A 27,527-nucleotide genomic window follows, 5' to 3' on the forward strand; every position below is an offset into this window, starting at 1 on the left:
GCAGGCGCAGATATGCTCCATCATATTTTCTTCTCTTTTTATAGTACTTTCCCATTGATACTTTGACAGATTTGTCCAGTGGCCATGCTCCCCTAACCTCCCCTGACCCCCCCATGAAATTCCTGGGTCCCCCTGCGGGGCCCGCACCCTAGTTTGGGAACCACTGCTTTAGTCAGTCAAGCATGTGAGTATCATATCATGTCATAAGAGCTGAAATCTTTCCCTCGTCTTCATCTTGCCCTGATCTGATTGGCTCGTAGGGAAGACGTTGCCGTGCCGTGTAATGTGACACGTTTCCATTTCCCACAGGCAGTTCTGTTTTTCGTCATTCCAGACGAAGGCTTCACTTTCACCTCCATCCAACCTTTTTCTCCCTTTCATCCCGTTGTGATGGCAACGCCTCACATCAGACAGATTTCGGCCTCCTCTGCTCATGGACTCCTATTAGTGTATACAGCGTTCAGAGCATTGGATTATTGACAGGGGGTTACGTTGCTCTCCATTTACTGATGGGCACGGGGGATAGTTACATCACACCGTGTGCAGCCAGGAGCAGGGAGCTCCAGAAGCATCCATGCTGGTCAATATTGCAAATCACTCCGGATTACTTTCAGCACTTAAGAAGGGAGCAACCGCTGCTGACACATTGATCAGTGGATCCATCTATTTCCTAAGCCCCTCCAGTGTAATCTATCTTACTTTGGCGGCTTGGATGTGCTGCCTTCCACTCGTGTCCTCTGCTGCTGCTGCAAAGGAAACTCGGCCTCCACAATTTCCTAAAATGAGTGGATCTCAGGTTACGCACTGTGGACACAAATTTCCCTCCATTTGGTGTTAAATTATATGATAGTGGCCAGAAAGAGAGACATCCAACTGGAGGCATCTATTGCTCTGGTGTTGGGGAGTCAGGAAGGGGTTAATGCTGGCTCGCTGGAACAGTGGTGGTATTTTAGCATTGACGGTGACAGAAACCAGCTCGCTCTAACGTCCTCTGACACCACCGTGTTTTTCAGCCGCTTTCGTCTTCAGCTCGCTTGTGAATTTTAATCCGACGCTTGAAATTCATCCGTCACATTTTCCCATTTTAGTTTCTTTCTGAGCATGATAAAGATTTTATATCTAAATACCTTGAAACATACATCATAGATATAAAAATACACATAGAAGCTGAAGCTTTTAATCCCAGTCAGCATGCAGACGTGATGCTTCAGCCTCAGCTGTCAGATTCTGAGGCTGAAATGATGTAAAATGAATGTATAAATAGATAAAGCAGCATAAAGAGCAACCAGAACTTTGTAGAAATAACACATAGGTCAGCAGTGACCAAGACTTTTCTCATCTGCACATCATTCTCTTACATCTAAAACACACACACAACAGAAACATTTACATGTTTACTCTTTTTCCTCATTCACAGCTTTTTACTTTTTCACTTTTTACTGCCATCATCACTAAAGCAGCTCCATCTCAGCTGTATTGATGGTGCATCGGAAATGTCTTTATTCCAGCCATGGAGGGAAAATATTTACTGCTCCTGATCATTATAAGTTCTCCGACTGGTGGAAAGTTTGACTGGAAATGGCTCCATCATTACATTTTTAGTAGTGCTAGTGATTTATTTTTAGCATGAAAATGTGATATGAGTGTGATCACAGTGCAGGTATGACGCCGGCCTTTACTGCAGTATTTACATATATATATATATATATATATATATATATATATATATATATATATATATATATATATATATATATATATATATATATATATATATATATACATATATATATGTATATATATATATATATATATATACATATATATATGTATATATATATATATATATATATATATATATATATATATATATATGGTTAAGTATAAGTATATATATAGGTTCTCTGATTGGAGGACAGTTTGACAGGAAGCGTCCTCATTTCCGAGTGAAAACACACGTCTCTTAGCAACAGGGCTGAACATGTGATAAATAATGGATAAATAAATGTGATAATTATCACGAATCATCGTGGATTTACCATATAATCTGAATAAACACCACATGTTGCTGGCGGATTATAAGACTTCTGGATGGGATGGAAATGTCTGGAAACCCTCACAGGTCACCCAAAGGGTCAGATGTCCATCACAGAGCAGCGCAGTAGCGTTGCGGAGAAGCTGCTGATGGTAGAAGCTCATGAAGGGTTTACGTCCAGGCATGCAAAAATACTTCTGCAAATTCTGTTCCAGCCAAAAGGAAAAGTTGCTCACATAAAGCTGCTTACTGTTCATAAATAGTATAAACAGCAGCGTATCAGAGTGTTTTAGCTCCTTTATTTCATCGTGTCCGGAGGAAACTGGATGTGTGCTCTGACACACACATGGTCACCATGTGGGAAAGACATTCAGCCGCTTGCGTGTGGACTTCAGAGTGTCCTTCTGACAGGAAGCCGCTTGTTTACGTTGTTTAGAAGATTCCCTCCATGACTTTATATTTCTGGAGCTGCAGAAGTTTTTTTCCTGGCAAACAAGCAGAAAGTTGATTTGCTCCTTATAAAATGAAAATAATTAACATTTGACTGGTTTAGCATCTCAAACAGGAAGATTGTTGTTTTTATGAGAGTAAATGTTTTATTGTTTGTGACATTTCAGAGTCTAAACCACCAAACCAGAGATGCTGCGCTGCATGCCATGCTTGGAACAAAGAGCTTATTTGACTTCCTGTTTTCTTTCTGAGACATTCTGGTCCAGACATCTGCTGCTTGCTGGATATTTTCTCCTCTTCAGATCTTCTCTGGAAACACCGGCTGTGTGTGAAAATCCCAGTAAACACCCAGACCAGCAACCATTTCAGTCACCTTCTTCCTTCGTTCCTTCTTCTCTTCATGCTTCTGCAAACGTGTCCTGTTGTTAGAATATCTTTCTGATGTAACTACACCGCCAGTCAAAAGTTTAGACACACTTTTCCATTAAATCCAACAGGAAAGTGTGTCCAAACTTTTGACTGGCAGTGTGTAGGTTGTAGAAACTGTGTGTAAACCTTTAATTCTGTTCTGTCAGCATCAAGTCAGAAATGATCTGAAAGAAGAAAACTGCAGAGTCTCCATCAGCAAACTGGGCCTCTTGATGGTTTTAGTGGGAGGAGAAAAACCTCATCTGAAGGTTTCATACTGAACTTTAATGACTGGTCTGACAGAAGGAGAGTAGTTTTCCTGCATATGTTGACCAGTCTGGAGAGAAGTTTAGTGAACGAAACCGACAGACGTGTGTGTTGGCAGCTGAGCAGCAGAGGTGGCGTCTCACTGCTCAGCTGTAAAATCCACGCCGTTCGTTGTTTTCTGCTTTTTTCCAGCACACGGCACGATGGCGGCTTGTTTCTGTGACATTCCCAAGAACTTTTAGTCTCATTAGAGTCTGTTGGAAATAAACCACAGAGTTCCCCCTGAACCTCCACCATCAGTTATTACTCCCTCTGCTGCAACATGTTGAGCTATCCTCCCGTAGCGCCACACAACAGGTGTGTGTCCACACACACATTTACTGGTTTAACAAGGCAACAAAGGCTGGAGGGTAAATGCAAGCAAGCATCATAATAGTGACTTTAAAAGATGACGGTTTGTCAGTCTGTGTGTTTTTACAGCAGAAAACTTTTATTTCTGAGCTGCTTTTAACAAACAAACCTGTTAGAAAGATGAAAAAAGTTCATTTAATTTTATTCTCAGAGAAATTCCTCTCTTTACGTCTGTTTATAGATGAGAAATTCCTCTTTTTACGTCTGTTTATAGATGAGAAATTCCTCTTTTAACGTCTGTTTATAGATGAGAAATTCCTCTTTTAACGTCTGTTTATAGATGAGAAATTCCTCTTTTAACGTCTGTTTATAGATGAGAAATTCCTCTCTTTATATCTGTTTATAGATGAGAAATTCCTCTCTTTATGTCTGTTTATAGATGAGAAATTCCTCTTTTTGCGTCTGTTTATAGATGAGAAATTCCTATTTTTATGTCTGTTTATAGATGAGAAATTCCTCTTTTTACGTCTGTTTATAGATGAGAAATTCCTCTTTTAACGTCTGTTTATAGATGAGAAATTCCTCTCTTTATATCTGTTTATAGATGAGAAATTCCTCTCTTTATGTCTGTTTATAGATGAGAAATTCCTCTTTTTACGTCTGTTTATAGATGAGAAATTCCTCTTTTAACGTCTGTTTATAGATGAGAAATTCCTCTCTTTATATCTGTTTATAGATGAGAAATTCCTCTTTTTATGTTTGTTTATAGATGAGAAATTCCTCTTTTTACGTCTGTTTATAGATGAGAAATTCCTCTTTTTATGTCTGTTTATAGATGAGAAATTCCTCTCTATGTTTGTTTATAGATGAGAAATTCCTATTTTTATGTCTGTTTATAGATGAGAAATTCCTCTTTTTACGTCTGTTTATAGATGAGAAATTCCTCTCTTTATGTCTGTTTATAGATGAGAAATTCCTATTTTTATGTCTGTTTATAGATGAGAAATTCCTCTTTTTACGTCTGTTTATAGATGAGAAATTCCTCTTTTTACGTTTGTTTATAGATGAGAAATTCCTCTTTTTACGTCTGTTTATAGATGAGAAATTCCTCTTTTTACGTTTGTTTATAGATGAGAAATTCCTCTTTTTACGTCTGTTTATAGATGAGAAATTCCTCTTTTTACGTCTGTTTATAGATGAGAAATTCCTCTTTTTACGTCTGTTTATAGATGAGAAATTCCTCTTTTTACGTCTGTTTATAGATGAGAAATTCCTCTCTTTACATCTGTTTATAGATGAGAAATTCCTCTTTTTACGTCTGTTTATAGATGAGAAATTCCTCTTTTTACGTTTGTTTATAGATGAGAAATTCCTCTTTTTACGTCTGTTTATAGATGAGAAATTCCTCTTTTTACGTTTGTTTATAGATGAGAAATTCCTCTTTTTACGTCTGTTTATAGATGAGAAATTCCTCTTTTTACGTGTGTTTATAGATGAGAAATTCCTCTTTTTACGTCTGTTTATAGATGAGAAATTCCTCTTTTTACGTCTGTTTATAGATGAGAAATTCCTCTTTTTACGTTTGTTTATAGATGAGAAATTCCTCTCTTTACATCTGTTTATAGATGAGAAATTCCTCTTTTTACGTCTGTTTATAGATGAGAAATTCCTCTTTTCATGTCTGTTTATAGATGAGAAATTCCTCTTTTCATGTCTGTTTATAGATGAGAAATTCCTCTTTTTACGTCTGTTTATAGATGAGAAATTCCTCTTTTTACGTCTGTTTATAGATGAGAAATTCTTCTTTTTACGTCTGTTTATAGATGAGAAATTCCTCTTTTAACGTCTGTTTATAGATGAGAAATTCCTCTTTTCATGTCTGTTTATAGATGAGAAATTCCTCTTTTAACGTCTGTTTATAGATGAGGGCTTCCCTTTGACCAGGCGTAATGAGAAGGGAAGTGCTGAGAGGAGGAATAAATCACGTAAGATGAGAAGAGGGAAGAAATAAAACTTCATTTCCACTTTATGGTTGCCTGTTTTCTATTAATAATTCATCGTTTAAAAGTCACACTTAAAAAGCAAAATAAAACTGTTTTTTTGCTTTTTTTCTTTCCTTTTGGTCGATAATAAGAATCAGGGTTTTATTTTTTAAACAACTGATTGAGATGAGAGTTGATGACAACGTTCATAGTAATGAAAAGCCAGAGGCGCATGCAGATGGCATGTGGTCACACAGACAAGCCGCTTTGAGCAATCCACACCATTTTCCTGTTTTATCAGCTTTTATAAAACATGACAAGATTTTTCAGCCTCACATAAAAGGTTCTGCGTTTCTGTCGACTCAGCAAGTTTAGCCGGAGAAGGGTGTTTTCTAAGCTTTGGAACAATGTTTGTCTTTTTAAATTGTAAAAATTGGGGAAGTTTCTGGACGTCTCGCGGCTCTCGTTTCGCTGGCAGAGTCGCCGGAACCAGTCGGAGCAACAAGCAACGTTTCCTTAGACAGGAACTAAAATCATTTCCAGACTTTTGTTCAGTTTCTACGAGTCGTTTCGTTTTTATGCCACAGAATCAAATCTCACGAGGACGCCTAATAACGATTATTCCCTCACACCTTTAATCCCTCTCCGGTTTGTTTCCTTCCTGTTCAGGTCGGAGGCTCCAAGATGGGGGTCATCCGTTACATGGGAGAAACCGACTTCGCTAAGGGCGAATGGTGCGGCGTCGAGCTGGACGAGCCTCTGGGGAAGAATGATGGCGCTGTAGCTGGTACCAGGTACATACACACACGTAAATACACACTACACACGAGAGGAAGGATGTGGATCCATCTGTTCTGCTGTTTGTCTTTCCTGCACCTTCTTAATGAAATAACACCGACTGAGCCTCCAGTTCTGATCCAGCCTGACTGGTTTTTCTGACCCTTTCTTTAACATTCATTTAGCATTCATGTTTAAAGTGGAACTATTATGTGCATTTTAGGCTAATTTATTATTATTTCTGAGACCAGAAGGGCTGGGATTGATGGAGTTATTGTCACAAATGGCTTTATTTACTTCAGACCGACCCTCTCCGTAGGCTGTCAGATCAGCCTGCGGGCAAAACGAGTGGACTGAGACTCTTCCGCATTAAGCCCCGCCTCCCGCCACTGCGCCACATCGGGAGCGCGCACCGCACCTGCTTTCACCGTCATTGTAACATCTCATAAACTGAAGGATTAGGCTCATATGAACTCAATAAAAAAAACAAAACACAACGTCAACACATAGCACCCAGCCCTACATGTTGGAACCTGAATCAGAGCCTGAAAACGAAGTGGAAAACAGCAACCCACAGCAACGAATGCAGCAGGATGTCTCTCTTTGGTAAACTCACCGCCATCGTTGGAAATAACTTTATCCCACGTTTTCCACCACCTGATGTATTTGTACATGCCCTTGTTAACCAGTAGAAGGTAACCAATCACCCAACCTTATCCCCCGGGACGTCACAAGGATTTCCAAGTAGAAAAAACTCTCTAAAACGATGTGTTTTTCATTGCCATGGAAACCAAACGGAGAGCGTGCTGGAACTCAAACTCAAACATGCGTTTAGGTGATAAAAAACAGTGTCGTTCACATGTCTGATGAGGATTCAACACTGTAACACTGTAGAAAGCTCAGAAAACTCCAAATACCATAATAGCACCCCTTTAAGATTTTTAACTTCCAGATGATCATCCAGTAGCGTGTGACTCAGCGGACCATCTAATGATGAAACAGGCGTTTAGTGTCCTGCTTTATGTGAGTGTAGACGTGCAGAAGGCCTCACTAGCAGACATCTTACCGTCTGTTCTGTTCATGTTGTTGCAGAGTTTATGTTGGGACAGATCAGGTGACGTATTACATGAGCAGTAGGCGAAGGAAAAAGTGCTGCAGACTTCACAGACCTCACATGTGCCATAAGGCCTATGGGTGTTCTGCCTGGCTCTGTTCTCGGCCCTCTTCTTTTCACTATCTGTCTAAATCAGGATTACTGGTCTCAGCAATCGCTCTGATCCAGCAGCAGGTTTTCCACTGGGACATTGTGCAGAGCTGGATGGTGATGCTATTTGACCCATTTAGTTTGATTCAGGTGTGTCAAATAGCAGGAATACGTTGTAAACCTGCTGGATCGCAGCTATTTTAGCACCAGATCTGATCTACATGATGCAGGTCTAGATTAACTGGATGTAAACGACAACTTTCATGCTGATGATGTGGACTTTTGCTCTGGTGACACTTTTACAGCTGATGACTCGTCCCGAAGTGCCTTCGGTGTTCTCAGTCAGGGGAACAACTTTAGTCAAAGTAAAACTGTTCTCTGGAAGTAAAACAGGATTCAGATTCTTCTTCAGTGGTGAGTCCTGATGTTACGACTGGGCGGGGAGGCTCGAGCGGAGGTGTGTAGAGTTCTCCCTCGTATAAGCGTGGGTTCTCTCCGGATACGAACAAACACATGCATGGTGTCACTAGGAGTGTGAATGGTTGTCTCTCTCTGTTACGGTGGACTGGAAACCTATCCAGAGCTTACCTGGACCAGTGATCACTGGGATCGTCTCCAGCTTCCCTGCGATTAGTCTAACTCAGGGGTCACCAACTCCAGTCCTTGAGGGCTACCATCCTGCAGGTTTTAGTGTTTCCCTTGTACAACATATTTGATCCAAGTGAAAAAGTTCTCCAAGAACTCGTTGTCATCTTCTGCACCTGCCTGTTAATGAGCCATTGGTTTGGGTCAGGTGTGTTGTACCTGGAAAACAATAAAACCTGCAGGATGGTAGCCCTTCAGGACCGGAGTTGGGGACCCCTGCTCTAACTATTCATAAAATGATGATGATGACTTGTAAACACTGACTTTCCTCTGTCTTCATCCAGAAATGAGGAAAACAGCGTTTTAGTGTTGTGTTCTTTTTATACAGACTTTGTGACTTTTAATTACTTTATATTTATATGGACAGACCAGGAGATGCCCTGTGATGTACTGGTGACCAGTCCAGAGGTCACTGAGCCAGAGCTTACCTTGGACTCAGCGGTTAAGAAAACAGCTAAATGGACCTGAAAATGCAACCATGGACACTGTTTATAGATCCTTTTTTTTTTTACTGGTAGATTTTTTTCAGGTTGCTTTAACTGGGAATGCCTTTTATCTAATGGGTTGTACTGGTGTTTTTCCCGCCCAAGACTCCCTTTTAAAAGAGATCTGTGATATCAGTGGGACTTTCTTAGTTGAAGATTGACTTAAAATCAGGAAAAATCTGAACTGAAGAACAAGAAAATAGTCAAAAGCCACCCTGTTGGAGCCATATTAAAATCTGCCTTAACTTTTGGAAGAATTATCATTTTATTAATTAAATTTAGGAGTTTTATTCACAAGCATCCTGAAGAGGAAACTTATTGTGCTTCATCTGCAAATGCATGGGATCATTTCATGCCACCTCCTACCTTCTCTTCCTGCAGGTACTTCCAGTGTCTTCCAAAGTTCGGCCTGTTCGCTCCGATCCATAAGGTGATCCGCATCGGCTTTCCGTCCACCAGCCCAGCCAAGGCCAAGAAGAGCAAGCGGGTGGCCATGGGGGTCTCCTCGCTGGCCCACAGCCCCAGCAGCTCCTCCATCAGTTCAGTCAGCTCGGTGGCCTCCTCTGTGGGTGGACGACCGAGCCGAGCTGGACTGGTAAGACGGCTGCCATGCGCTACAGACTCAAACAGTGTGAAGTCCAGCTTAAAGGAGTGGTTTCACTTACTGAGGGATGCCTGCCTTCCTGCTGAGAGTTAGATGAGCGGTTTTCTCGTCTGTGAGCTTGATCCGAAGTCTTGGTCAGTCTTGTTGCCTCCATCAGGTTTAAAGATGAAACAAACAAGATGAATCATGTCAGAAAGTGAAGTTTACAGATTCAGTTTCCTTTGTGTCTTCATGCTAAGCTAAGCTAACCGGCTGATGGTAGGAATCCTCTCATCTAACTCTCTGCAAGAAAACAAAGGTCCCCAAACTGTTTCTTCCCAGTCAGTAAGTACATCAGATCCCCCTTCCTCACATGGTGCATGACGTATGGAAGGGAAGTGGCTGCTGCTGTGCAGACAGAGAGCAGAGACAGTTTTAAACACACTGCGCCTTTAGGACCTTCAGCCATGCCTGGCAGCAGACCGCCATGAACGGGACATCAGGGTATCTTACATTGATTTTAGCTTCTGGTTACAAGCCAGCGCCTGGACGGAAAAAACTCGCCTTTACTTTGCTTAATTGTTGGCAGCCACGTCCGACAGCACTGAAAGCAACCTTTGTTAATTATCTGAGCAATCAGGCTGCACCGAACGCCCTCCTGTACAAAGACATCTGTTATGTTGTTGTTTTCATTTTGTAAAGTAGTGAACAACAAAAGATTGTTCCTAATGTGGACAGCTCATCTGGAAATGACCAGAGAAACGATGAAGTATTCTGCAGACACCTTTCAACTGTTTCAATCAGTTTTTATCTTGTTTTGAATTTTGATCATTTTATTTTTCAAAAAGCCCGAAAAATGATCAATTAAAGTTTACAAAACATCATTTATGATGTAATTTTGTGTAAATGGAAGTCAGAACTGAAGCGTCCCACTTAAAATCTTTTCAGAGTGCTCCCTCTAGTGTTCAGACATGATATTACATCGATCTGTCAGCTGGTTTTCTTTATCCTCATGTTGAAGATTTTTCTTCTTCATTCCTAAAGGATAAAACAAAGAATAATATTTTTTGAGAAAAAACTTAAAGGGGTTCATATGCTCGCACTTTAAATCTTAATGTAAATGGAGCTTTTTTAATAAGAGAGTCTGGCTGCGCCGTGGGGACGGTTCTGGTGCAGGTTCCACTTTCACGCCCCTGATTTAATCTCATTTACTTGTGATTTTCTTACGACAAAGATTCAGTTCCCACATATTGTTCATATGAAAATGTCCTTACTTTCACTACTAAACACAGCTCTGAGTTCTACTGTTGTTTTTCTTCCATTTGGTTTCACCAAACGTTTAAGTGATCGCCGATCACAACCATATTTCTTCCTGGAAGATGATGGTTCTCCACTATCCCTACAGTTTCTAACAATGCTTTGGAAGGTGCTTCTTACCCAGTTTTAGTGGTTTCTGCACCAGTTTCACTTGAGGTGTGTTTTTTTTTTTTTAAATTATTATTCTGTATCTGCATTGTGATAAATTAGGTTTTCCAGCATCTCATCAGATGTTTTCTCTGCTTGTTGCCTATAATTTGACCCTTCTAAAACAGATTGACATCCTTTCTCCAACCCCAGGATGTGTCTTCTCACATCTGGATGTTTAATCGCTGTAATAATCCAGTGTTATACTGTTACCAGTCTGCTGGGTTAAATCTAGGTGTCATTGATCATCGCATGTCATAAGGAAAGAAAAGAACAGAAGAGATAAAAGATCTCAGCATCCAACCTTTCCTTCATCTGCCATTTCTTCCTTCGCTTTAAGCTCACAGAGACCTCATCGCGCTACGCCCGTAAGATCTCAGGCACCACGGCGCTGCAGGAGGCCCTGAAGGAGAAGCAGCAGCACATCGAGCAGCTGCTGGCCGAGAGGGACCTGGAGCGAGCCGAGGTCGCCAAGGCAACCAGCCACATCTGCGAGGTGGAGAAGGAGCTGAGCGTCCTCAAAACGCAGCATGTGCAGGTAAAGGCTGAAGGTGTGTGTGTGGGAGGCGGTAGCAAGCCGCAACCTGCAACCCGCCACGCTCACAGGCGTCGTCTTTCTGCCTGCAGTACGTCGCGGAGAACGAGAGCGCGCTCCAGCAGGTCCGGTCCATGCTGGCCAGCACTCAGAAAGATAAACTGGAACTGGCCAACCAGTTGGAAGAGGAGAAGAGGTGATCTCACTGGTTTTCATCTTTAAAACAACAGATTTCTTCATCTGAATATTTCCTAAAGGAACATTTAGATCCTGGGAAACCGGTTTTACAGGGTCTGGCGAGATGTGATGCGACAGCACGCTTTAAAGGACATTTAAAGGAAATAAATACTTCATGTCTGTTCCGTGTTCGTCTGAAAGACTGGATTTGGTGTTTAGATGACGGACAGATGACGTGTTTAGTTAAATCCTTCTCTCCTCGCCGCTGTCCTCGTCTCCTCTGCTGCATGTCTGCTGGGACGGAAGAAAATCTGAACGATGATGCACAAATTAGGCGATGGAGGCGGGGAGAGACTGGGAGCACTGGGAAGCAACTTTCCCAGCTCTGTCTCCCAGGACTGAATGTAAACAAGCCTTCTTGTTTACATTCTTGGGGGGGGGGGGGGGGGGGTAATCGCTGCAGCTTCCTGAATTCTTCTCATTCCTCCTCATCACAGTCCTTTAACCAAAGTTATGCAACAGATGTCTTTAACCCCTTCAGGCCTGAATTTATTTACTGTCAGAAATACAGAAAAAATAATAATAATTACAAGAAAAAGACTGAAATGACATAAAGATGCAATTAATTTTAAATCAGTTTATAACATTAATTACAAATAATTAATAACAGATTAACTATATGAAACTAAATGTAAAAAAAAAATTATTTTAATCAAATTAAAATAAAGGACACAGTTTGATAAAAATGAATAAAATTTTAAAAAGCCAGAAATGGTTTGTTGCCAGTTTGCAGCCGGAGAGCGAAGAGTTAACGACATGTCAAACACTGGAAGAGAAAACTGTTGTCCTCACCGAGACATCCAGCCTCAGTCACCAACAGTTCTTACAGACAAAATGTAGGAACTTTCCACAGAGGTCGTAGCCTCTGTGACACTGGGAACACTGGGAACTTCTCATACCAGCCTGTTTTCAGATGGAGAGTCCGACTACTGCAGCCTTCTCCAGCACAGCCTGAAGGTTGGCCGTGGGCTTCAGGTCTGGACTCTGGTGGAAGATCCACCAGTGAAAACGGGTCTCCAGTTCCCTGAACTTCTCGTTTACAACCCGAGCGCCGTGAATCCGGTGCTGTCATCTCTTTAAAATATCTCCAACCACCTTTAATTCATTCTTTCTGGGAAATATGTTTTAAATAATGCAGTGGGGAGATTTTCCTCCATCTCAGGTGTTTCCTGGACTTCATGCCAAAGATCTGGTGCTTCTTAAGCAGACCGACATCTTTTCACATGATTGTTTAGGAAATAAGAAGCGACTTGCTGCGTCCGTCGGGGTTAAATGACTTGTAGCTGAAACATTACCCATGCAGCCAATAGGAAGCTTCTGCCTGTAAAATCAACTGTTTTCTGCCATGTAGCAACACACCAACTGGCTCCTACAATGTCTGTTTAGTTTATTAAAATATAATGATAAACTTGTCTAATTCAGTCACTGGTGCTTCTAAAACAACCATGTCTGTAGACTGCACACCAGTGTGTGATAAAACAAATGTCCTGGTCCCCTGTGACTCACCCAGCTGCTGGATGTGCTGCTTTATCACTGAAATTTACCCCAATTGGGGCTTTTTATTATTAGTTTTATTGGTCAAATCAAGGCTTTGCCCTGGTCGCTCGGTTGATAACGCCACTGATCCACCTTCAGGTTTTATTTCATCCGTTCCACCGCTGTTACACCAGCGTCCTACACGATGGCTTTCCTACAGCCAGGACACCACCAGGGTGCGTTCATGGACCTGACTGCAGGCTGCTGGGAGTTCTGGAGGAGTTAATGCGCTTTTTGTGGATAAATCTGCTTGTATGATATTTCAATCTTACTGTTTAATGATTTCTAACCAAGTTATTTATGAAGATAAATACAGATAAAGAAATGCATTTATCCCCATCTTTGTGTCTGTTGGCACACAGTTTTTCTCTCTGGACCTGTTACTGGTGTTTTTTGAACGTTCACCTGCAGAGTGGAGCCATGCGGCACCGCCTGCAGCTTGAACAGAGGTTGGTATTCACCAGTCCAAGAGGAGAGACGAGAACAGTGTGTGGTCTGTGAGCACGTCCGTAAACCTGATGGAGAGTTTTCTTAAAAAGCCACTTCTGAACAACAACGAGGGATAAAATGTGGAGGATTTGTGAGAAGATATGAGGTCCATTGTTTTCCCAACAGCATCAGAGTTTAACAGAAAGCGACGTCTTCATACCGCCGGCCCCGTTGTGCCGATCGTTTCAGGGAGTCGACAGATAACTGTAAAAAATAAACCAAAACACTTTTTAAGTAGACTTTAAAATGTTAAACCTTTTTTTTTTTTTACACATTAATGCTGAAACAAAGTCAGCAAACATGTCATGTGACATTTTCTGGTGGGGGGGGGCTCAACCAGTACTGGGACGGACTGGTGACCTGTCTGAGGTCAGCTGGACAGACTAACTGGTTTCATGACCCGTATTATTGTATTTCCAGGAAAGTGGAGGATCTCCAGTTCAGAGTAGAAGAGGAGTCCATCACCAAAGGAGACCTGGAGGTATTTATCTTCTGTTTAATAAAGCTGGGGGACACGGAGACAAGAGGGAGATCATGTGTTTTAAAGATGTGCAAACTTTTCTGTGGATCTCATGAAAACGTAGATTTCAGAAACACTTTAATCAGTTTGATCAGTTGGTTTTCCTTTCTTTTCTGTTTTTTTTTTGCTCGAGCCTGACGAGCAAACAGCTGATTGACATCTTCTCCGCACACTGAGCTGCTTTCCTCAGCTGTGTTGGAGCAGATAAGCATCTGAATGTTGAGAGCAGGTCCAGGATCGGTTCTTGTTCCTGTCTGTAGCTGGAGGAAGAACCTGAAGGGAAGCAGCTGGTTAACGTTTCCTTCCCTGTGCAGGCAGGTCTCATCTTCCAGAGCGTAAAAGTCATGTTTACATGTTGAAAAGGAGAATTCACCTCCGCTGTTACCAGACTGAGATGCTTAACGTCTCATTAAAAGGTTATCTGGTGGAAAAGATAAACAGACTTTCCTGCTCTGCATCACCTGAAGGAGATGATCTTCATAAATCTGTTTTCTTTCTGTCTATAAATCTGAGGAGAAGTTTAAAAGCAACAATCATTCACCTTTAACATTGTAGTCACGCTGCTTCCACCAAGATGCTTCCACCAAGCTGCTTCCACCAAGATGCTTCCACCAAGCTGCTTCCACCAAGCGGCTTCCACCAAGATGCTTCCACCAAGCTGCTTCCACCAAGCGGCTTCCACCAAGATGCTTCCACCAAGCGGCTTCCACCAAGCTGCTTCCACCAAGATGCTTCCACCAAGCTGCTTCCACCAAGCGGCTTCCACCAAGCTGCTTCCACCAAGATGCTTCCACCAAGATGCTTCCACCAAGCTGCTTCCACCAAGCTGCTTCCACCAAGATGCTTCCACCAAGCTGCTTCCACCAAGCGGCTTCCACCAAGCTGCTTCCACCAAGATGCTTCCACCAAGATGCTTCCACCAAGCTGCTTCCACCAAGCTGCTTCCACCAAGCTGCTTCCACCAAACGGCTTCCACCAAGATGCCTCCACCAAGATGCTTCCACCAAGCTGCTTCCACCAAGATGCCTCCACCAAGATGCTTCCACCAAGCTGCTTCCACCAAGCTGCTTCCACCAAGCGGCTTCCACCAAGCTGCTTCCACCAAGATGCTTCCACCAAGATGCCTCCACCAAGATGCTTCCACCAAGCTGCTTCCACCAAGCTGCTTCCACCAAGCGGCTTCCACCAAGCTGCTTCCACCAAGATGCTTCCACCAAGATGCTTCCACCAAGCTGCTTCCACCAAGCTGCTTCCACCAAGATGCTTCCACCAAGCTGCCTCCACCAAGCTGCTTCCACCAAGATGCTTCCACCAAGCTGCTTCCACCAAGCTGCCTCCACCAAGCTGCTTCCACCAAGCTGCTTCCACCAAGATACTTCCACCAAGCTGCTTCCACCAAGCTGCTTCCACCAAGATGCTTCCACCAAGATGCTTCCACCAAGCTGCTTCCACCAAGCTGCTTCCACCAAGCTGCTTCCACCAAGCTGCTTCCACCAAGCGGCTTCCACCAAGCTGCTTCCACCAAGATGCTTCCACCAAGATGCCTCCACCAAGATGCTTCCACCAAGCTGCTTCCACCAAGCGGCTTCCACCAAGCGGCTTCCACCAAGCTGCTTCCACCAAGCGGCTTCCACCAAGCTGCTTCCACCAAGATGCTTCCACCAAGCGGCTTCCACCAAGCTGCTTCCACCAAGATGCTTCCACCAAGATGCCTCCACCAAGATGCTTCCACCAAGCTGCTTCCACCAAGTGGCTTCCACCAAGCTGCTTCCACCAAGCTGCCTCCACCAAGCTGCTTCCACCAAGATGCTTCCACCAAGCTGCTTCCACCAAGCTGCCTCCACCAAGCTGCTTCCACCAAGCTGCTTCCACCAAGATACTTCCACCAAGCTGCTTCCACCAAGCTGCTTCCACCAAGATGCTTCCACCAAGATGCTTCCACCAAGCTGCTTCCACCAAGCTGCTTCCACCAAGCTGCTTCCACCAAGCTGCTTCCACCAAGCGGCTTCCACCAAGCTGCTTCCACCAAGATGCTTCCACCAAGATGCCTCCACCAAGATGCTTCCACCAAGCTGCTTCCACCAAGCGGCTTCCACCAAGCGGCTTCCACCAAGCTGCTTCCACCAAGCGGCTTCCACCAAGCTGCTTCCACCAAGATGCTTCCACCAAGCGGCTTCCACCAAGCTGCTTCCACCAAGATGCTTCCACCAAGATGCCTCCACCAAGATGCTTCCACCAAGCTGCTTCCACCAAGTGGCTTCCACCAAGCTGCTTCCACCAAGATGCCTCAACCAAGATGCTTCCACCAAGCGGCTTCCACCAAGCTGCTTCCACCAAGATGCTTCCACCAAGATGCTTCCACCAAGCTGCTTCCACCAAGCTGCCTCCACCAAGCTGCTTCCACCAAGCTGCTTCCACCAAGATGCTTCCACCAAGATGCTTCCACCAAGCTGCTTCCACCAAGCTGCCTCCACCAAGCTGCTTCCACCAAGATGCTTCCACCAAGATGCTTCCACCAAGATGCCTCCACCAAGATGCTTCCACCAAGCTGCTTCCACCAAGCTGCTTCCGCCAAGATGCCTCCGCCAAGATGCCTCCACCAAGATGCCTCCACCAAGATGCCTCCACCAAGCTGCTTCCACCAAGATGCTTCCACCAAGCTGCTTCCACCAAGATGCCTCCACCAAGCTGCTTCCACCAAGATGCTTCCACCAAGCTGCTTCCACCAAGCTGCTTCCACCAAGATGCCTCCACCAAGCTGCTTCCACCAAGCGGCTTCTACCAAACGGCTTCCACCAAGATGCTTCCACCAAGCTGCTTCCACCAAACGGCTTCCACCAAGATGCCTCCACCCAGATGCTTCCACCAAGCGGCTTCCACCAAGATGCTTCCACCAAGCTGCTTCCACCAAACGGCTTCCACCAAGATGCCTCCACCAAGATGCTTCCACCAAGCGGCTTCCACCAAGATGCTTCCACCAAGCTGCTTCCACCAAGCTGCTTCCACCAAGATGCTTCCACCAAGCGGCTTCCACCAAGATGCTTCCACCAAGCGGCTTCCACCAAGCGGCTTCCACCAAGCGGTTTCTACCAAACGGCTTCCACCAAGATGCTTCCACCAAGCTGCTTCCACCAAGATGCTTCCACCAAGCTGCTTCCACCAAGATGCCTCCACCAAGATGCCTCCACCAAGCTGCTTCCACCAAGCTGCTTCCACCAAGATGCTTCCACCAAGATGCTTCCACCAAGCTGCCTCCGCCAAGATGCCTCCACCAAGATGCTTCCACCAAGCTGCTTCCACCAAGCGGCTTCCACCAAGATGCCTCCACCAAGATGCCTCCACCAAGCGGCTTCCACCAAGATGCCTCCACCAAGATGCTTCCACCAAGCTGCTTCCACCAGGATGCCTCCACCAAGATGCTTCCACCAAGCGGCTTCCACCAAGCGGCTTCTACCAAGCTGCTTCCACCAGAAGGGCCCGACTGTTGTCACAGAAACATAAAAAGAGCATAAATTTTCCAGACCTGCCTGACAGGTGAGAGTGAGACAGAGGGGAATGTTTACAGAAAACTACGCGAGGTTTTCAAAGAACTGCAAGCTCCCTGCAGGTCCTCCAGGTGGAAGGTCACCGATGTTTCAGGCTGCTTTGCTGTTCCAGACGCTGGATATCAGCATAAAAAACCAAAAGCTCCTGCCGTGCCGGGTCAGAGAGTCAGAAAGACTCAGTGGAGAGATGTGAAAACAGAAAACAGGAGCGTCCTGCTTCCTTTCTGTCCTTCCAATGCAAAGCAAACAAATAAATATGGAAACACCAACAATCTTCTGGAGAAGTGGTGCGGTATGTAGCAGAGCTGCAGATGTTTTCAGCCCCGTCTGATAAGTTCAGATATTCTTCTGGTTGACAACATGCAACAAAGTAGGTTAATATCCTGTTTGATAAAATCCATTTTTAACCATCTTACAGCTGATGTTTGGTGTTTGAGCAGCGGTGATTTGGAAGCTGCAGTCCGAACATCTTCACATGATCGCCTGCTGCGTACCGAGATGCACTTTGATCGTCTGTTTCTGTCTCTGCTGTGGTCTCCTCCCATTTCAGGCTTTGTTTCCGTCTCTGTCTGTCTCTCTCTCCGTAGACTCAGACGAAGCTGGAGGACGCTCATATCCGCCAGCTTGAGCGGAGCCTGCTCCTCGAAAAGTCGAGAGCAGGGGAGCTCCAGAGAGAGTTAGAGAGGCGGAGGGTAAAAAGCATGAGCCTGTTTGCCTGTGCCTGGTATCTGCTGAAGGCAAATTTATCCTGAGCTGCAGTGCTTCAAGTCATCTTCTGGCTGTTTTTAAAAAGAAAAATTAAAAGGAAAGTTTGAGAAAAATGAGAAGAAAGGCCGGTGTGGTTGACAGCAGAGGATGATTTTTAGCATGATGAAGCTTTTTGTGGTCTGACGTCTGTAGATACTTTAGATCGGGGGTGTGAAGTCGCTCCTCGATGGTCGCTGTCCTGCAGGTTTCCATGTATCCCTGCTCCAACACTCCTGGCTTCCATTAAATGGATCCAACAGCCAATGAAGTTCTGCACAATGGCTGATTAGTTTGAGTCAGGTGTGTTGGAGCAGGGATACATGCGAAACCTCCAGGACCGTGGGCACTTTAGATTGACTCAAATGTTACTTCATTGCAATGAAAACAGATAAAAATTTAAAAAAAATAAAAAGCATATTTTTGGGACTATTTCTAGTGTCGGGTTGACTCAGTATGAGTTATCTGGATTTGCTGATAAGAAACTTTTGTGCACTTTTTGTTCTATTTATGGAATTTGTTGGTAAAAATCTGATCTAACCGCAACAAAACATGAATAATGATCAATAATTAAAGGTTTATTACCTTCTAATCCTTGTGGGTCACATACGTTTACTTCCCTTTCAGGTTGTTAATTGACAAAAAAATGTTTTCTCTGCAAAACTGCCATAAAAACATTTAAAATACTATTTATTTCACTTTTTTGGAGTCAGATCTTTCATTCACTTCAATCAATTTCTTAATTAGATCATTTTAAACCATTAAATTGAATTTTGATCACAAAATGTTGCTTTATTGTGCATTTAAAACGAGTTATAAGAAGGAAAAGGAGGATGGAGGGATGAATGAGGAAGAGAGGAAGATGGATTACCTCGCGAATACGTGAAAGAAAAGGAGGGAGGGTGGATGGATGGACATAAGGATGGATGGATGGATGGACATATGGATGGATGGATGGATGGACGGATGGATGGACATAAGGATGGATGGATTGATGGACATGAGGATGGATGGATAGATGAACTGATTGATGGGCGGATGGATGGATGGATTGATGGACAGATAAAGTAGGGAGAAAATGATGGATGGTGATCAATAAAGAAAAGAAAAATTGATTGGATGAGTGAAACCTCGACAGGATGGGTGATGGAGGGAAGTAGGGTTTGAACGAGGGGAAGGATAGAAGGATCAGAGGAAGAATAAATGGATGAAGAAGGATGGAAAAAAGGGATGGAGGGGTTGACGGAATGAGATGAACAGATCTGATTGGACGAAGCAGGTAGCAGATCAGCAGCTAATTGGAGGAAGGGGAGGAGGCGTGGCCTCCTGAGCTGGTTAACAGGTGACAGTTCATGCATCCCACCTGGACATGGGGTGCATGAACTGGGATTCCCGGCTGCTTGCTGGATGAATCTTACTGGTCCGGACTGGTTGGACCTGCAGAGTCGCCAGCAGCTGCTTCAGCTTTCAACTTTTAAGCCTCAGACGTAACGAAACACCCTGAAAACGCTGCATTCCTGCTTCTGCCAACAGGGGAGACGCAGCCATGTTGCCGCAGCCGTGAGGTTGGGTAAGAGAACCAAGGTGAAAAAAACCAAAGATCTGATCTTGTTCTGGCTTTGATCCGCCGCTGAGCTATCTCGATTCCTGACTTCAAACCGACTTCAGATGCTGTGAAGGACATTAACCTGGCGTAGACTCTCCTTTCTCTCTCCTGTGGTCTGGGTGCCGTTCAGCATCTCTGAATAAACCAGCCTGTAACTCCGAGGTCTGATTCTCCTCCCACATGCTGGAAATTAACATCTGTGCACAAATCTTCCTCCTCAGTCTTCTTGTTTGCTTTGGATACAAACGTGTGGAGGATGTTAGCAGCTGTGTGTGTGTGTGTGTGTGTGTGTGTGTGGTGGTTTGTTTTTAGTTTGCTTGGCTGCTTCTAGGTGATCAGAGAATGGCTGTGCTCTCATCTTCCACCTCTTTGCACATCCAGAGAGCTGCACAAGCGTTTGGACAGCAACACTGTGATCTTTTGGCTCCTTGTTGAATTACGTGAAAAGGAAAATGACACACAGACCTGCAGTGTGTTATTTTATCATGAGGGGAGGTGTGTGTCAGAGCCAGCGCTCTGACAAAGCACCATCGCTGCACGAATCAGCAAGATTTGACTCTTATAATTTAAAGAGGACTTTAAGCTGATTTAATCAATACTTTTCTATTAAGAAGAAGATATTTTTATAGTTGAAGTTGTTGCTTAAAGAAGCAAAACCAGAAAGAATTATTAGCCAATCCTGCAGGACCAGTATGTTCAGCATCTTGATGCTTCCAGCTGAACGTTTTGGTTTCCAGTCATAAAAAACCTTTTTGTCACTCAGTCAGACTCAGTTCTGCATGAACACCTTCATGGAAATCTGCATTTAGCTGTTTGGAGCAGCAGCGAGAGAGGAATCAGAGATAATCTCAGCAAACTGGATCCCGGCCTGGTGATCGAACCAGTTTAAAAAAGCTTTGACTTTAGGCTCGACTCACCTCTGTGGAGTTCCAGCTTAAATTAACAGATCCATGTTGTGCTGATTAATTCTAGATATTCTAAATCAATATTCTGCTGCAGGAACCCCTGAAGGTGAAAACACAAGAACGCTAAAAAAAAAAAAAAAACCCAAAGGTATTAACGCAAACTTTGTATTTGATCTTTTTGACATGTAAATTTAAACCTGAAACATCCAAAAAAATTTCAGAAAAAGCACAAAATAAATCAAAACAAATAAGTAAAAGTATGCTTTGTTATGCATCGTCCTGCTCAGGGACATTGCAGGATTGCTACACACATGTGGAAATGTACACGTGTTAACATTAGAAAAAAACAAATTTAATGTCTTTAAGTGATTAAATGTTTTGTCATTTTGAGCGTTGGAACTTTTTAATTTCCCGTTAATGAGCTGAAAAAAAGAGAGTGTTTCATCTCATGGGGCAGAAGGAGCCAAATGTGTCGTCAGTCAGCTGCTGTCCAGACTCTTCGTGTCTTTTTTCCTGCTCTTTGTTTTCTGGAATGTCTTATTTTGCTGCCTGTGTTTTTTTTTGTTATAAAAATCTCCAGAAGTTTCTGTTTGATTCCATTTTTCCTGGACGTGATGTGCGTCTGCTGTTCTCTGTAAGGCCTTCGGTCTGCTGCAGGATCTTCCAGCTGTCGCTGCAGAGAGGTCGTTTCTTTGCAAAGCCGACATCTTTCTGCTCTGACAGCTGAAAGGACAGGTTCGAACCCGCTGACGTCTGTTTCTCTCTGTCTCACCAGCAAACCACGGTGGAGGAGCAGAGTCGCATCATGCAGCTGGAGGACCAGCTGGCTCTCAGGAGAGCTGAGATCGAAGACCTCCAGGCGCAGCTCCGACGGGCGGATACGAGCTGGAGAGCAGCCGGTGACGGCGAAAGGGCGGACGCCCAGTCAGAGACCCTGGTCCTCCGCGAGCAGCTGCTGTCGGCGGGCCGAGAGCACCACAAGGAGAGCAGCGAACTCCGAGAGAAGTACGAGGCAGCGTTAGCAGCGAGCCAGCAGGAGGTGGACTCTCTGAAGGCAGTGGTGGACAAACAGAACCTGGAGATCAGCGAGATGAAGCAGAAGGTCCAGCAGGCCACCAAGGAAAACATGGAAATGATGGACACCTGGAAGGTACGGGTCTGCAGCGTGTCCTCCAGAACGGTTCAGAGGTGTTCTCGACGAGCAGTGTTGATCAAGTCAGGTCGATCTTTTACAAGTTTTCCATTTGAAAACTGGACAGGAGCACAAACTGCAGGGAGAGAAGATGAGAGAGGAACGTGTTAAATGAGCTTCAGAGGAATCCTGCCAGCTGCTGACCACCTCCGGCTGAGCTGGCTGGAGGAGGTGAGGTTCCCCAGGAGCCAAAGCTTCTTTTCAGAGGTGGTTTTAGAGCAAACAGTGAACATGAAACAAGCTGTTGCTGCATTTTAAAGGAGTTGAGCTGTTAAATAAATCTGGAATGATCTGGTACAGCCGCCTCCTGTACAGGGGACAGCAGGACATCGGTGCAGAACAGCAGATGTTCGCACACACTGGGGAGCATCAGCGCTAGCATGTAGCAAACCAAAACACTGAAGAGAAACTCAGCTGAGAGGCTCCAGCAGCATCCGCACCAAACAGCTCAAAGCTCAAGCAGAAACATGTAATCATGTCTCCACACTAACAAGGTCCCAGAGACGTCCGTCTCCTCACTGTGGGACAGAAACTCTGGGACAGGTGTCCTAAACAGGAACAGATGATCTGATCAACAGATCAGATCATCTTCTTCCACATATAACTCAGTTTTAGATTTAAGGGAAAAAATCCCACATCTCCAGCTCGCTTCAGCGATTCGCTGCCGAGTGTGAAGCGGCTGGGATGAGAATCAGCACCTCAAAATCTGAGACCATGGTCCTCAGCCAGAATAGGGTGGTTTGCCCTCTCCGGGTCGGGAGTGAGGTCCTGCCTCAAGTGGAGGAGTTTAAATATCTCGTGGCTTGTTGATGAGTGAGGGAAGGATGGTGTTGTGAGAGAGGAGCTAGTAGGATCCAAAGAGCGGACATTGTCAGAGTACAAAGAGAGGTTTATTGGTTCTCCACAGATCCCTGTGAATTCTTCCAGCAGAACTTCAGAGACTGGCAGACTGGCGAGCAGCAGGAGGCAGGCAGGCAAGCAGGGGAGCAAGCGAACGGGCGGGCAGGCAGGCAAAACTGGCAGACTGGCAGGTAGCGTCTATGAACTGGCAGGCTTTCACTGGCAGGAGGAAGACAGGACAGGTTACAAATCAAAGGTCTACACAAGCAACGTACGCAGAGGCCGAGAGCTGTTTACCGCAGGGCAATCAACAATCTGGCGCTGGATAGCAGGCAGAGCTGGTCTTAAATAGGTTGTTTGATGATTGCTAGAATGTGGATCAGGTGTGCCTCCAGTTCCCAGCTGACCACGCCCACCAGGGAACAGGAATCACCACAGTACCCCCCCCCCCCCCAATGGGAGCCACCCGGCGACTGGAACTTCTCAGGATGGGCCCGACGGAAATCCCGGACCAGGGAAGGATCCAGGATAAAAGAGCGGGGAACCCAGGCCCGCTCCTCAGGACCATAACCCTCCCAGTCAACCAAAAACTGGAAGCCCCGGCTGCGACGGCGCACATCCAGAAGACGTCGGACGGTGTAAGCCGGGCGACCAGCCACAAGCCGGGCGGAAGGAGGGACCAGAGGACTGGAAGACACAGGATTCAACTGGGAGACATGGAAGGAGGGATGAATCCGCATAGATCGGGGGAGCTGCAAGCGAACCACCGTGGGATTGATGACCTGCTGGATCTCAAAAGGTCCCAGGTAGCGGGGAGCTAATTTCTTGGCGTCAGTTCTCAAGGGAATGTTCTTTGAAGACAACCAGACCTTCTGACCAGGAGCATATCTGGGCCCAGCTGTGCGATGGCGATCGGCCTGGCGTCGACTCCGTTCCACAGCCCGAAGTAGAGCAGTCCGAGCTGTCCTCCAGGCCCGACAACAACGGCGGATGTGGTGCTGAACTGATGGAACAGCTACGTCAACCTCTTGGACAGGGAACAGGGGTGGCTGGTACCCAAGAGAGCATTCAAAAGGAGACAAACCAGAAGCTGAGGATGTGAGGGAGTTGTGCGAGTACTCAACCCAGTCCAGATGGTCGCTCCACGATGAAGGGTTGGATTCAGCCACACAACGAAGGACTGTCTCCAGGTCCTGGTTTGCTCTCTCGGCTTGACCATTAGTCTGGGGGTGGAAACCGGAGGACAAACTGACTGTGGCACCAATGGAGAGACAAAAGGCTTTCCACACCTGTGAAGTGAACTGGGGTCCTCTGTCAGAGACTATGTCAGTGGGCAATCCATGGAGTCGGAAGACATGGTGCACCAACAGGTCGGCAGTCTCCTTGGCCGAGGGAAGCTTGGGGAGAGCGACGAAATGCACAGCCTTGGAAAAACGGTCCACAATAGTCAGGATGGTGTCTTTACCTTTGGAAACAGGTAAGCCGGTAACAAAATCCACTGCAATGTGCGACCAGGGTCTGCTGGGGACAGGCAGAGGACGTAGAAGTCCAGCCGGGGGTCGATGCAATGCCTTACTCCTAGCACAAGTAGTACAGGCAGCCACGAACTCCTGCGTATCCTTCTCCATGGTTGGCCACCAAAACCTGCGTCTGATAAGGGAGAGAGTGCGTGAGGAACCAGGATGACAAGCCAAACGGGAGGAGTGACCCCACTTGAGGACCAGGGATCGGGCGGTGTCGGGAACGAACAGTCGATCCTGGGGACCAGTACCCAGGTCGGGCTGGTGTTGTTGATCTGCAATTACCCTGTTCTCAACCTCCCATGAGACCGCAGCCACAATGCAGGAAGCTGGTAGGATGGTTTCCACCACAGAGGTGGTGGCCTCAGGGGCAAACTGATGTGAAAGTGAGTCGGGTTTCTGGTTCTTGGAGCCTGGTCTGTATGACAGTGTGAAATGGAACCGGTTGAAGAATAGAGACCAACGGGCTTGGCGGGGATTCAATTGTTTAGCTGACTGCAAATACTCCAGGTTTCTGTGATCCGTCCAAATAAGGAATGGAACTCTGGATCCCTCCAGCCAGTGCCGCCAGTGCTCTAGAGCCAGTTTGATGGCAAGGAGTTCTCGGTCCCCAACATGATAATTGCGTTCCGCGGGGGAAAGACGTCGGGAAAAGTAGGCACAAGGGTGAAGTTTCTGGGTCTCAGAAGATCTCTGGGACAACACGGCTCCTACCCCGGTGTCCGAGGCATCCACTTCCACTACGAATTGGTGGTTCAGGTCTGGATGGATAAGAACTGGAGCTGAGGTGAACAGTTCCTTAAGCTTGTTGAAAGCCTGGGCTGCCGCATCTGACCAGTAAAAGGGAACCGATGGGGAAGTGAGACGTGTTAGGGGGAGAGCTGTACGGCTGAAGTTGCGGATAAATCGTCGATAAAAGTTTGCAAAACCCAGAAAGCGCTGCAGTTTTTTAACAGAGGTTGGAGTCGGCCAATCCGCAACAGCCTTGATCTTATCTGGGTCAGCTCGGACCTGTCCACGCTCAAAGATATAGCCCAGAAACGAGATGGTATCTTTATGAAAGTCACATTTCTCTGCTTTGACAAACAGACGGTTCTCCAACAGTCTCTGCAGTACCTGTCTGACATGTTGCTCATGTTCCGAGTGAGTCCGGGAGAAAATGAGGATGTCATCCAAATAAACAAACACAAAACGGTTAATGAGGTCTCTCAGCACGTCGTTGACCATGGCCTGAAATACCGCAGGAGCGTTACACAACCCAAATGGCATGACCAGATATTCAAAGTGGCCGAGAGGGGTTCTGAAAGCAGTCTTCCATTCATCACCCTCCTTTATTCGCACCAAATAAGCGTTGCGGAGGTCCAATTTAGTGAAGATCGTGGCGCCGTGAAGGGAGTTGAATACAGAGTCAAGCAGAGGTAAGGGGTACTTATTCTTTACAGTGATAGCGTTTAAGCCACGATAATCTATACAAGGCCTGAGCGAACCATCCTTCTTTGAGACAAAGAAAAACCCAGCCCCTAGGGGTGACGAAGAGGGCCTGATTAGTCCTGCAGAGAATCTGAGATATACTTCTCCATAGCCTCAGTCTCTGGTCGGGAGATGTTATATAGACGGCTGGTGGGTAATGGCGCCCCCGGGAGCAGATCAATGGAGCAGTCATAGGGTCTATGTGGGGGAAGAGCTGAGGCGTTGTCCTTACTAAAGACCTCCCTTAAGTCATGATAGACTGAAGGAACGGTAGACAGGTCAAGGGGAACAGGTTGGCGGCTGGAAATAAGGGTAGAAGGAACAGCTGAATGAAGGCAGGTGACATGGCAGAAGGAACTCCAGTTAATAATCCTCCCGGTCTGCCAGTCCAGGTGAGGGTTGTGCAGAGCCAGCCAAGGGTGGCCTAAAACCAGAGGGGATTTAGGTGAGTCAACAATGTAAAACGAGATAAGTTCTTGATGATTACCAGAAACAATCAATTTTATAGGAAGGGATTGCAGTGTGATGGTGTAAAGGAGACTGCCATCCAGGGCCTGCGCAGATATGGGGGATGAGGGGGTCTTCAAGCTAATATGTAGCGAGCTAGCTAAGGATCTATCCAAAAAATTGGCCTCTGCACCAGAGTCAACCAAGGCATCAACAGAATGGGGAACATTATCGCTGAACAGGACTGCTGGGATGAGTGTCTTAGTGTGGGGAAATACCTCAGAGGATGTGGTCGTCAGTACCCCCACTGCTACTGACGGCCCTGGTCTTTTGATCGGTTGGGACAGAAAGAAATACGATGTCCAGGTAGTCCACAGTAGTAACAGTCACCCAAGGTCCTTCTCCTCTGCCGCTCCTCCGGGGAAACGTGTGCTCTTCCCAGCTGCATAGGCTCCTCTGTGGGAGTGGCTGTGTGAGGGAAGGATGGTACTGCTCCAGAGGAATTCTCCTGCTTGTCACGAGATTGGGATCGCCGTTCCCGGTCCCTCTCCCGCAGTCGGTTGTCCACCCTGATGGCGAGGGAAATTAGTCCCTCCAGGGACTCAGGCGTGTCACGGGTTGCCAGTTCATCCTTCACCCGGCTGTTCAGACCGTCACGGAGAGCGTCATCATTCCACCCTGAATCTGTGGTGGCTGTCCTGAAATCAACAGCAAAGTTAGCCACACTCGTACTTCCTTGACGGAGGCTGAGGAGGCGTGTAGCAGACTCTCTGCCTCTTACAGGATGATCAAAAACCTTTTTCATCTCATGGACAAAAGATGAATATGACTGCTGCCTGAAACCCTGTTGTTCGTAGGCTGCTTCAGCCCAATCCAGAGCTCTCTCGTCAAGGAGTCCAATCACAAAAGAAATCTTTGATCGATCCGTGGCGTAGGTGAATGGTTTCTGATCGAATACCAGTGAACATTGAAGCAAGAATCCTCTACATTTGCCTAAGTCGCCAGCATACGGCTTGGGATCTGGAATATGCATCTCTCTTACGGGGTGTGCTGAGTCAGGTTGGTGAGCGGGCGGATCGGGAGCAGGCAGCTGAGTCGGTGCAGGACGGCCCAAGCCGGCGACGTGTGTTGTAAGCTGGGTTAGCTGAGAGAGGATCGCATGATAGTTCTGATCCAAAGTTAGCATCATTTGCTCATGTCGAGCGAGACGTGCATTCTGACCTGAAATGGTGTGCTGAAGGCTGTCAGCGGTGGCTTCCAGGTTTGCGTCCGTCGGATCCATTCAATGGC

The 27,527-nt window shown here is 45.8% G+C and overlaps 1 protein-coding gene across 1 annotated transcript in view; it reads left to right on the forward strand.

The window, feature by feature from the left end:
• The window catches only part of clip2 (CAP-GLY domain containing linker protein 2), a 62,141-nt gene that overhangs the window by 15,699 nt on the left and 18,915 nt on the right, over nucleotides 1–27,527 (forward strand). Inside the window, exons 3-8 of the mRNA XM_079248010.1 lie at nucleotides 6,163–6,287; nucleotides 8,986–9,199; nucleotides 10,992–11,189; nucleotides 11,279–11,382; nucleotides 13,869–13,929; nucleotides 21,544–21,918. Of these exons, the coding sequence (XP_079104136.1) occupies nucleotides 6,163–6,287; nucleotides 8,986–9,199; nucleotides 10,992–11,189; nucleotides 11,279–11,382; nucleotides 13,869–13,929; nucleotides 21,544–21,918 (1,077 nt within the window). The remainder of the gene's footprint in view (nucleotides 1–6,162; nucleotides 6,288–8,985; nucleotides 9,200–10,991; nucleotides 11,190–11,278; nucleotides 11,383–13,868; nucleotides 13,930–21,543; nucleotides 21,919–27,527) is intronic.

The sequence above is a fragment of the Telmatherina bonti genome (genome assembly GCF_933228915.1).
Source record: "Telmatherina bonti genome assembly, chromosome: 10".
Classification (NCBI taxonomy): domain Eukaryota; kingdom Metazoa; phylum Chordata; class Actinopteri; order Atheriniformes; family Telmatherinidae; genus Telmatherina; species Telmatherina bonti.